Source organism: Protopterus annectens, chromosome 12.part0 (genome assembly GCF_019279795.1).
Source record: "Protopterus annectens isolate FY-2018-M chromosome 12.part0, PAN1.0, whole genome shotgun sequence".
NCBI lineage: Eukaryota > Metazoa > Chordata > Ceratodontiformes > Protopteridae > Protopterus > Protopterus annectens.
Window position 1 is genome coordinate 292411334 of NC_056746.1, and position 12645 is coordinate 292423978.

The following is a 12645-nucleotide window of genomic DNA, read 5'->3' on the forward strand; positions in this document are numbered from 1 at the left end:
GATTATATCTAATAGAGTCTGACATTGTACCTGTGGTGGTGTATTTGCTAGGGTCTGATACTAGGATTCAGTTTAATAGGGAATTTGATGCCTTGCTATAATGTGTGGGGATATTAATTAGTTGTCTGAAACCATATAGGTTTATGTCAGATGTAGGGGAGTTAGAGTTTATGTCCAACCAATTGACATTCACATCACCTAGTAGTATTGTTTCTTGTGGAAATGTTATGGATATCAAAAGTAGGTTATCTTCCAGTATAGCTGTGTTGTCACCAGGAGGGATGTAAAGGACAGCAATGTATACTTTTTGATAATTGTTTATTTTGAGGAACGCAATAAGAAGCTCTGCTGAAATGAATTTTGGTATTGGTTTGCTGCAAGGGGAATGTGGTAGGTGATGGGAAATATTAAAGCAATACCACCACCTTTTTTCTTTATACAGTCATTATGAATGATATTATAGCCAAGGAGGTATACCTTCAGAGTCATTTATGCTGGGTTTAAGCCAAGTTTCAGTAACAGGGAGAATGTCAGGCTTATGTTGGGTAATCCAGGTATCCAGTTCAGCAGTTTTATTTCTTACGCTTATAACATTTAATGCAGCAAAAATTAGATTGTCAGGGTTGGGGACTGGCTTTTGTTGGGTTAGAGAAGTGTGTGGGAGAGAAGTATCTTTCTGTTCAGTATGATAATTGGGGAAGGCTTACGGTGCACATCTTTTCCTAGAAGAATTTTAGTATATTGGGGGATTATGCATACTTGTTTTTGGACTGGATTCTTGCACTCAATTTTGATTTTAGTTTGAGTTGAAATGCAGTTAATCAGTCTATATTTAAAATAAAGGCAAGAGGCAATATGAAATAGGTTTGGCGCAATGTGTGGAGAGTGTAAAGAGGAAGTATGGATAGGTGGTTGGAACAGAGTTGGAGAGATCTTGAGACATATTACTGAGTCATGGTAGGATGAAAGATGGCACAGTAGGAGAAGAAGAATTGCGGATAAGCTGAAGAGTAGCATAATTAATGCAGGAATCTGTATTTTATAGATGGCAGGTAGTAGGGAAGTAGCAATGAAGAAGGAAACAAGAAGTTGCAGGGCAGTAGGAGATTCGATGATGGTGGATTCTGAAAGCTGTTAGAGGATAGTTAAGGAGAGAAGTATTTCCTATAAAAGAAGAGAGTTATGTTGTCCTGGCATCTTCTATGGAATGTAAAGAACAGAGGGGTATGAAAGGCTAGAGTATAATAATGTAGTCAAAATAAAAAGAAAAGAGAGTTTATTTGGGAAAAGTAAAAGATACAATGTGGAATACATATGTACTATTAGGAAGGGTTGTAATTACGAATGGATATAGTGAAAATAATTATGGGAGGGAGAAAGATAGTTTGGAATGGGGCTAAAAATTAAATGGAGATAGGGAAGTAGGAAACAAGAAACAGAACAGGATCTGGAATAAGAGTCACAAGTGAAATATGTAGGAAGTATAAAGTTAGAGTAAGAGGGGGTCAGTGGGAACTGGGAGTAGGGTAAGGAAGTGTAGCAGGCTTCCCACCCTCAGGTCAAATTATAACTGACAGCAATCAGTTTATAGCAAGTACAAAACAATTAACAGAGACACAAAGTAAAACAGGCTTTATGTCATTTTCTGAGGCTAAATAACTGGCAAATGCAGTATAATCTCCTCCTTAGATTAATGCACAAATTATTTCACAGAGACTTTCAATCACAAAGCAGGGCTGTATTTGACTGATTTAAGTTAATACACAGCAAGGTTCTTCATGATAAATGTGCTTAAGTTATACAATGAAGTAATTCTCTGTAAACTTGAAGAAGTAGGACCTTGTTGTGGCACAGCTCCTGCAGTATGTAGGTCAGATGCCGCAGACTATTATACAATGTCAAAATTATCAGTAAACTTGTAGGAATAGGGCCTAGTGACAGAGCTCCTGCAGTATCTATGTCAGATGTAGTGACTGGAGGCTATTATACAATACTGAAATTCTCAGTAAACTTGTAAGAATAGGGCCTTGTGGCAGAGCTCCTGCAGTATCGAGGTCAGATATAGTGACCTCAGGCTATTATATAATTACAAAATTCACAGTAAACCTGGAGGAGTAGCTCCTTGTGGCACAGCTCCTGCAGTATAGAGGTCAGATGTAGTGACAGATAGCTATTATACAATGTTAAAATTATCAGTAAAATTGTAAGAATAGCGCCTTGTGGCACAGCTCCTGCAGTACTGAGGTCAAATGTGGTGACAGCAGGCTATTTACAATGTAAAAATTCTCAGTAAACCTGTAGGAATAGGGCCTTGTGGCAGAGCTCCTGCAGTATCTAGGGCAGATGTAGTGACCACAGGCTATTATACAATGCTGAAATTCTCAGTAAACTTGTAGGAGTAGGGACTTGTGGCAGAGCCCCTGCAGTACTGAGGTCAATTGTAGTGACCACAGGCTATTATACAATAATGAAAATTTCAGTAAACCTGTAGGAGCATGGCCTTGTGGCAGTGCTCCTGCAGTATCGAGGTCAGATGTGATGAACACAGGCTATAATACAACTTGTATGAGTAGGGCCTTGTGGCAGAGCTCCTGCAGTATCGAGGTCAGATGTAGTGACCACAGGCTATTATACAATGACAAAATTCTCATTAAACTTGTAGGAATAAGGCCTTATGGCAGAGCTCCTGCAGTATTGAGGTCAGATGTAGTGATGCCAGGCTATTACACAATGCCAAAATTGTCAGTAAACCTGTAGGAATAGGGCCTTGTGGCAGAGCTCCTGCAGTATCGAGGTCAGATGTAGTGACCGCAGGCTATTATACAATGATGAAATTCTCAGTAAACTTGAGGGAGTAGAGCTTCATTGCACAGCTCTTGCAGTATCAAGGTCAAATATAGTGGCTGCCGGCTATTATACAATGACAACATTCTCAGTGAACTTGATGGAGTAGGGCCTTGTGGCAGACCTCCTGCAGTATCAAGCATACTTCTCAACTGTCCAGATTTTCACCTCATATTTTTGGCATGTTTCTCATAAAATTGTGGTGTTCTGACAAAACACTGAGAACTGAAGTCAGAACATAATGTCAGATATTTGAATTTCAGACTTTGTATCCTTCAGAAAAGTCATGCTAATGCAAAAGCTGTTATTCTATCAACTTTTTAAGTTTGTAAAAGCAATATTTAAAAAGTGTCTCTATTTTTGGGCCTTTTCCCCCAATTACTTGTGGCTTTGTCCAGAATTTTTGCTCTAAGAGGCTGAGAGGTATGCTATCGAGGTCGGATGTAGTGAGAACAGGCTATTGTACAATGGCAAAATTCTCAGTAATCTTGTAGAATTAGGGCCTTGTGGCAGAGCTCCTGCAGTGTCAAATTCAGATGTATCCCTTAGAGGTGACCCAGTGGTCAGGGACTTAGGAGCACACATAGACAGTAATCTAGCTTTGACCGTCACATGTCTACAGTATTGAGGAAATCATTCTATGTCGCACAACTTATAAACAAAGGTATGGCATCTAAGTCCAAGGAAGTCATTGTTCCACTGTATTTGGCATTTATCACACCTATCATTGAGTACAATGCCCCCTTTGGTATGTACCTAACCAGTCATATCCAACAATTGGAATGTCCACAGAGGTTCCTCATTAAAATAATACAGGGTGTGCATAAAATGTCCTATGCAGCCCACCTCAAGGCCCTTTCCCTGCATTCTGTCTCCTACAGGCTTTTAAGGGGACATCTATGCCAGGCATACAGGGCATTGTCAGACCCCACTCTGATGGACCTCCTGCATATCCACAAACAAACTGCATCAGAATTACCCATTCTAAAGACTTAAACTTTGTCTGTGATATAACTAGTACTTGCTGGAGAGACAGGTATGTATCCCAGAGACTACCCCATCTCTGGAACAGGCTCCCCATCCTCTCTAACCCAATTCAAGTGCAACTTGGACACCTGGATGGGGAACAGGAAATTCATTCCTGCTTTGACACCTATGTCTCTAATGGACACAGGCAACTTGTAAATGGTTCATCTCCCAGGCCCCTGATATAAATGTTTCTTCTTCCACGCCCCTGCTTACAGTCATCAAGGGTATCAGAACTTGTCAGAGATTTGGGATGCATGGCTAGACTTAAAAAGGCCCTTGTGGTCTTTAGCATAGTAAACACCTATGAGCCTACAGACTGCAGGCTCTGCTCTATGAAGAAAGACAGTGATTGAGTGTAAGAACAGACAACCACTGAAGATAGTAGGGTTTAAGAGCATGTTGGGTTCCCTTCTAATGATGAAAACCAGCAAGTGGTGGTCAGATCTGACCAGTAATAGGGTAACTATGGTTGTAGACTACAGTGGTGCAATTCTAATGGCTAAGGCAAGTACATATGTTCCTGTGGTGGAGACCGTACTAATTGGTCAAACAGGTTGGCAATAATGAAATTTAGGAATCATTGTGCATATGAGTTTGTGGTGGGTGAAATTATCAAGAATATATATATATATTTTTGGTAATAGTACTGTATCTCTGTTGCATGGTTTTCATTGCATGCTATTTTTGGGTGTAATTGGGATTGTAAACAAGTCTTGTTTTTATTTTTCTCCCCTCTTCTCTTTTTCTTCTTGTGCAGTTTTGAGAAACATAGGCAATCTAATGATAAAAAGGGAGCCTAGTTAAGGGGGCATGACAGAGTTCAAATTAATGTGTTTTTTTAATTCTTGCATGGGGAAATGTCTGATTAAGGACCTTTGTTTTAAGACAGAGAACAAGTAAATGAAAAAGAATATTGAATATTATAAGGCTTTTTTTCTAGCACTTGCAAATATGTATATTAAGTAGCATTTCTGCAGCTGGTCTTCTGGCCTCCATGAAGACAATCTGATAAAGAGAAACTTGAGACAGTCTGGTGGAAGGGGATTGGCTGAGGGAAAAGAAGAAAAAAGAACAGAGAAATTGACTAGGACATAATGTTCCCTGAAAACAATCAGATGTTTTCCCGGGTGTGACAGCTTTAAAGATAATATAAAACCAATTAGACTTGAAGTAAAGTTCTCTATTTTTTTAAATGCAATGGGGATACTAATATAAACAGCTGCTTTTTGTTTTTTTTTTTCACTCTTCTCTCTTTTTTCTTTGTTCAGTTTTGAGAAATGTAGGCACTGCAATGAAAAAAAATGAGGAGGGGAGGAGATGGGGGAGAGCAGAAGGGTCTGATTAAGAGAATATGACAAAAGAAAAATCAGTGTGCTTTTTCCCATGCTCGAATAGGGAAATGAGTGGGTAAAAACCCTAAGCATTATCCAGTAACAAGTCTATTATAAAGCATGTAAATGAAAAAAAATACTGAATATTGTAAGGCTGTTTTCTGATAAACAAGGTACCCGTAGCAGTTTTGTGTCTGGTTTGCATGTCACTAGAAGACAATCTGATAAAGGGAAATGGCTTGGAGAAAGTGTTTATTGAGTTATAAAGATATACAAAATCAAATAGCACTTACTATTAGCACAGACTGTACCATTCATCTTAGCATGACTAACCTTTCTTTTTGGTTAACTTTAGCCCATCTGTGTAGCTATCAAATTAGAACTTATGTTCCTATTAGGAAGCAAAAGCTTCAATATTTGAAGATGTACATAGATGTGTGTGTTATTGTTATGTTCATAGGTTTTAGGAGGGGTTTTTTTGGGGGGGTTGTTTGTTCTGTTTGAGGGCTTTCAAAAAAACAAAAAGTTATGTAAGACGTGACATAGATGCAAATGGACATGACATGAAACTACTAAGACCAATCTGACGAACAGTATATACATGTAACATAAAAGCTAGAACTAGACATTTAGCAAAAGAGCAGTTATATATAAAAGGTGGTAATAATAATTATATAAAAAAGTAATGCTTCTGTAATGTCTTTCAATCTGAATGGTCTTACAGATAAATATAAAAAAGAAAGAGTAGTGAACTATATTAAAAATGTACAGTGCAAATAGCTATGTTACAGGAGACACACCAGGAAAGAAATGAACATGTGATTTTGATAAAGAAAGGTTTTCAGGATGGTTATTCAGCAGAATACCTGGGGCTTGTGGAGCTCCAATAGTGATAGAAGAGGAAAAAAAGATAATAATGGAAGATACATAGTACTAAGGGGCTACTGGCTAGGGATGAGGATTACACTGGCATGCATTTACACCCCCCCCCCAAAAAAAAAAAACTGCTATAATGGAGCTTAAGAAAATTCTGGGAGAAATAATCAGCTTTCAGCAAGGAATATTACTTATAGATGGAGACTGGAATTTGGTTTGCAACAGTAAAGATGTGTCGGGGGGGCCTAAAAGGGGAAATATAATGAAGGAGGGTAGATTTTTAAAGAAATTTATGAAAATGTTTGGCATGGAAGATGTGAATTCAGTACTAGGAGTTCCGAGTGAATTTACATATTATTCACTGAGATACAAAAGCTGGGCTAAGTTAGATAGCTTTTATGTCTCTCAGGAACATGTGCATTTAATTGAAGGTCTTGAACTGCACTCAATAACTACTTCAGATCATGCACCAATAATAACTAAAATAAAAACGCAAGGTAATGAAATAAATATGAGACTCTGGTGCTTTCCCACCTATCGTTTGAAAAGGAATTTAAGGAATGGGTTGTGGAATTCATTCAGGAGTTACTACAGAAGATAGAATTATCTTCTGAAAACATATAAGGAGTGGGATAAAATTAAAGTGGAGTTTAAAACTAGTTTGGAAATAAAACAAAGGGAGATATGGTTAAACAGTAACAAGAATTATTTAGAGGGACTGACAAATGTTAAAGTATTGGAAAATAGGGGGAATCTCTTAGCACAAGAAAAGGAGCAACTGCAGAATGCTAAACAGAAAATAAGAGATTACCTTGATAATATGCATGAGTTTAGAAAGATTGCTGTTAAGCAACTGTTTTTTAATAATTCTAGAGCACAAAAACTTTTAGCACAACAACTCAGGCAACAGAAAGTTGATAGGCCAGTCACCAAGCTTAAGGAGCCTATAACAAGGAAAATAACAAGAGACCCTGTAGAAGTATTGGTAATATTTTGGAAATTTTATGAACATTTGTATAAAACAGGGAAATATAGAAATCAAGAAAAGGTACAAATGGAAATGTTTATGGAAGAATTAAATATGCCAAAGTTAGAGGTAGATGAGGCTCAAGTACTAACAGTTAGGCTAGGAAGGGATGAGATAAAAATGGCTATGTATAACCAGTCTACAGGAAAGTCTCCAGGAATAAACGGTATTCTTGTAGAGGTTTGGAAGTTAGGAGGGAAAAAAATGATAAAGGTCTGGAAGGTTTTGTTTAACACTATTTTAAGAGGAGGAGAAGTACCAGCATCCTGGAAAGAAGGTGGTGGTAAGGGTAATACCTAAAGAGGGTAAAGATCCATTGGATCCAGCTTCATACAGGTCCATTTTAATACTAAACCATGATTAGAAAGTGTTCATGTCTATAATGGCTAAAAGAATGGCAAAAGTGATACCAAAATTGATAGATATGGATCAGTGTGGTTTTGTAGAGGGGCAGCAAACATTTGACAATATTAACAGAACATTGATGATCCAGAGGGAAGCAGAATGTAAGAAAGTAGCACTTTTATTGGTGCGTCTTGATGCAGGGAAAGCATTTGACATAGACTGGGGCTTCATGAGCAGGGCAATGGAAGCATTTGCTTTCCCTGATACAATCATAAGGTTGATTGAAGAATATATGAGGGGTTGGAGGCAAAAATTAAAGTGGGTGGGGTCCTGTCTGATAATTTCTGCTTGAGTAGAGGAACCAGCCAGGATTGTCCGCTTTCCCCTTTGTTGTTTACATTATATTTAGAACCATTGGCAAAGAAAATAAGGGACTCAGAAATGCAAGGATATAACTGGTATGGTAGTCAGGAAAAGGTGGCTCTATTTGCAGATGCTATTATTTTATACATGACAAAACCAGAAAGGGAGATTACAGTGTTGTGGAACATTTTAAGACAATTTCAGGTCTTCTTGGAATACAAAATTAATGAAGCTAAAACAAAGGTAATAGCGGTAAATTATGTACCCGCACACAAATTGGTTCAACAATATCCATATTTATGGGGACATGATAAAAGGAAGCATTTAAGAGTATGGATTAGAAATGACTCTGTGGTGGCAGCTAAGGATATGTGGGAAGAGACTAAACAGAAGATAATACAAAAATTGAGAAATTGGAAGTTTTGTTATATGGATATGGATAGTAAGATACAAGCCATTAAAATGTTTTTACTCCCTTTAGTCTTATACACAGGTCAGGGCGGCCGCGGTGGTGCAGCGGTTAGCGTTGCTGCCTCACAGCAAGAGGTTCTCCGGTTTGATTCTTGACTGGGGTGCCTTCTGTGCAGAGTCTGCATGTCTTCCATGTAGTCACGTGGGTTTCCTCCAGGTGCTCTGGTTTCCTCTCACATCCCAAAGACATGCAGTAGATGGATTGGACATTCTAAATTGGCCTTAGGTGTGAGTGTGTGTGTGTGCCTTCTGTGGAAGGTTGGGCACCGGGCTGGCAACTCAACACCGTAAAACTCCACTGCCAATCATGAGTGGACATATGATCTGCTGTGGGTACCCCTAACTGGGAAAAGCCGAAAGAAAAAGTCTTATACACAGGTCAGGCATACTTTTATCAAGCGGATGAGAAGTTGTGGATAGCAATTAAAAAAGAGTTGAAGGATTTTATCTGGATAGGGGAAGAAAGTAAGGGTCAAGGGGAATAAGCTGATTTTACCAATAGAACAAAGACTAGGATTACCTAATATGAGGGGGTATTTTAGAGCAACACAGTTAAGGCTTTTATACATAGCACAAGCAGAAAACTATAAATCAAAGTGGAAAGGAATGATTCTGACACAGGGAGGAAACTCAAGAAATAAGGAGAGATTGGGATTTTGGATGCAGACTCTTAAGGAGAAAAACAAAATCATGCAGAGTATTATATTCATAAAATAGCAGAGAGTATTTTAAGAACCAAACCGGCACAAGAATGGAAAAAAGAGATTTTGCCGATGGGGTGACTGTGGTCAGGGATACAGATAATAGGCAAGAGGGGGCTGGAATTTATTGGAGAAAATTGGCACAGGAACCAAGGTATTGGGAGCAAATAAACTAGAAAGAGAAATGTAATAGAATGGGAAAGGGCCAAGATATTTAGACTGCAGGTTAGAGATTGCCTTCCCTATCAATGTTTGATATCAGTGTATAGACAAAGAGAAAGAAATAGGGGACTCCAAAAAAGAAAGACCAGCACTGATAGAGTTTTTAATAGAATCTAGAACAGAAGCTGCAGTTAAAAAAGGAATAATTAGTAAAGCATATAAATATTGCATGATAATTCCAAGACTCAATCAGAGGAGTTTAAAAAGGATTGGGAAGAGGGACTGGATAAGCAATTCACAACGAGACGATGAGGGGATATATGTATATGTCCCAAATATGCAACAAAGTCTAGTAGATTTAGGATCTTTGCCTGGAATTGTTTACATAGGTATTTTTATACCCCAAGTAGACTCCAAAGAATTTTTCCTCAGGTGGATAGCAAATGTTGGGGGTGTGACAGGCAAGAAAGAGGTAGCTGAAAACACATTTTTTTGGGAGTGTAATGAGCTGGCAGACTTTAGGGATTACCTGCAGACTGCTCTGTTGGAGATGCTGGATAAGCAGATTGGACTGACTAGGGAGTTCATTTTTTTGAGTTATGCTACTGAATCGGAATTGCCTAGACATTGTAAAGCTTTGCTGAGTCTAATTATGGTGGCTGCCAAAAAGCAATTAATAGAAGGTTGTTGCCCGGCGTTATAAGTCTACATCTGATGGTTTTCAGAGGATTTCCCACATGCAACCACCTCCAGCAGACATTCCCTCAGTGGCTTGTCTGAGTGAGTGTTAGGCTTTGAACCCTGGTATGAAGGTGTTATCAAAACAATGGAACCACATTTGAGTGATGATGCAATGAGATGTCAATGTTTTCAAGGATCAAGAAGGCTACTTTTAAATTTTCTAGGTTTGGTATAGTGATTAGGTGGGTAGATGTGTCTTTTTAGGCAATGCCACACTGCTACAATAGGGGCAGAGGAAGTTTCACCAATGTATAAAAGCAATGAGGAGACAGGAGCACACCATTTCTCTTACAAAGCAGTTTGGAGCGCATATCATACCTCTCAAGTGTTCAGAATTCTGCAACTTCTCTTATTTTGCTTCATATTTTTGCCAGATCCTTTGTAAAATTTCTGATTTTTCTGATAAGTCACTGAGGATTACTGTGAGTCAATAACGACAGTTTCATACTTCTTATTGTTCAGAAAGTGCAGGTTAATGCAATACTGATTGTTCTATTAACTTTTTGAGTAAATTGGAGTAATATTTAAAAACTGTTCCTGATTTTGGGTCAAACATTTATTACGATCAACGCAACCTTTAAACTTTGCATACATTTTGAAACGGTTTCACAGCTCCATCACGTAAAGGCCAAAAGAATTACAGGAATATGACGCTCTACAAGAACAGAAGGGGAAAGGGAGAGGCTAGCATCTTCACAGTGGATAGCAATTAGAAAACACAATTATAAATGTCATGTTTTAACCCATGATAACATGTTACAAGTCAACACTGATACATCCCAGCACCTCAAAGTAAGGTTTTGAACATGAGCATTATGTAAAAGTATCACTACCGTTTCCCGAAAAATGAATGAGTATGCCTCTCATCGCAATTCAATTTCTAGTCAGTATTTCTCCGGCTACCTACCTATCTAATCACAGTGACACTAGTGGGCTGTGCACCTGGAAAGAATACGTTACGTCGCTGGTATCCGCGCGACTGTTTCTGGTGGATAGCGCGAGCACGCCGTCGGGTCATGTCGTGACGTGTTGTCGGCGTCTGTATTTGGAGTGATGTACAGTAGTGATTTAAAAAAAGAATTATTAGATGTTATCTTTTTGTGGTATTTGTTTATATGTTTTGTGAGTGTAAGCATTGTATTTTTACCAATTGTTAGCAAAGTTTACTAAGTAATGTCGAATCCAGGGACCCGAAGGAATGGGTCAAGCATCAAAATTAGACTGACAGGTAAGGGGCTTTTTAAAACGACACTGTTTTGTGTCAGTGTAATTTTAAAGGTTTAGTATATTGTCATTAAACGTCTTGCGTTTTATGGTAAGAAGACTAAAGGAAAACGTAGTATTTCTTACAGGGTTAGGTTTGTACTTTAGTTGTGACCTCAACGTGTGCCTTTTCGAAACGAGTAGCTGAAGTTTAGTCTTATCTTATGTTGTGTTTGTTTTTTCTTTATGAACGTTTTATTTGAAACTGCTTTTTACAGGTTTACTTTCACTTGTTCTAAAAGAATCAAGGCGTTTAGTAAGCGCATGCGTTTGTGTTTTACCTGCTAGCTTTCTGCCACCTTTGAGATGAATGACTGTAGGTGTATTTCAATGAATAATAGGTATTTTTTTATCAATACATGAATGTCTGCGAACCAGTTATGACTACTGCTGCAGGAAAAAGGTGTGTGTGTGTTAGGTTTCCCATTTTATAAAGCTAGGATAATAAGAATACTGGTATACCCAGCACTTCAACTTTCACGGTTTTACAGAAATGGTCGTGATTTTGATTCAGAGGTGTACCTCTCTCAGCTGCTATGGTTAGGCATAATTGATCGATTTTGCTTTTATATGTAGCCTTGCGCTTCCTAGATCTCCTGAGTTTCTTCATAACGTTAAATCTAGCTAAAGTTATATACATCACAAAATGTTGCCACCTGTTCCTCTTTGCGCGGGACAGTCCCACTTTGGGCACTTGTGTCCAGCAACCCCCCCCCCCTAAAAAATTACAAATGTCCTGAGATTTTAAGACATATTTCTTAAGTTTTCTGTAATAGTATGTTATTTTGCATTTGAAACATATAAACATTATTTGAAATAGCATAAGCAACTCAAATGCTACAAAAATAGCTTTTAGTTTGGCAAAAAAGTGAAGTTCTAACCTTTGTACTGGCCATGGTATGTTTTGTCCTGCAAAATCTCACATTTCTACAAAAATGTTCCACTTTGAGCATTTGAAAAGGTGGCAACCCTTCATGCCTCTCAATGTCTAGAGTTTTGCAGAATATCAAGATTTTTGCTTCATGTTTTTGGGGTGTCCTTCATAAAAATGTAGGACTTTCTTGTAAATATTTGAGAATTAAAGTTACTAAATAATGGCTGACGTGTAAGTTTCAGACATCATATTCTTCAGAAAATCCATGCTATCGCACCTTTTATTCTACCCAGTTTTTAATTTTATAACATCATTTTTTTAAAGTCTGTCTTTTTTGGATCTCTGCCCCCCCCCCCCCATTATTTTTAGCTTTGTCTAGATTTCTTGTGCCAAGAGGTTGAGAAATGGGCAGTGTTCAAATACTAAATTTTACATAGTTGGTTATCTCCTGTTCTGAAAATAGTGATCTTTTTTGCTTTCCATGTTTAGGTTTTGAAAGCTACGGTTATGATTTTTTTTTCTTTCGTATGCTTAAGGTTTGCAAGGCATTTACGAAATTATGCTCATTTTCTCATAGATTTTATATTCTTACTGTGCAGTATTTAACTAAATGTAAAG

At 38.0% G+C, this 12645-nt stretch overlaps 1 protein-coding gene across 1 annotated transcript in view; it reads left to right on the forward strand.

The window, feature by feature from the left end:
• Positions 1-10800: 10800 nt before the first annotated feature.
• The window catches only part of SMURF1 (SMAD specific E3 ubiquitin protein ligase 1), a 2072011-nt gene continuing 2070166 nt past the window's right edge, over positions 10801-12645 (forward strand). Inside the window, exon 1 of the mRNA XM_044089363.1 lies at positions 10801-11118. Coding sequence (XP_043945298.1) covers positions 11064-11118 — 55 coding nt within the window. The 5' untranslated portion in view covers positions 10801-11063. The remainder of the gene's footprint in view (positions 11119-12645) is intronic.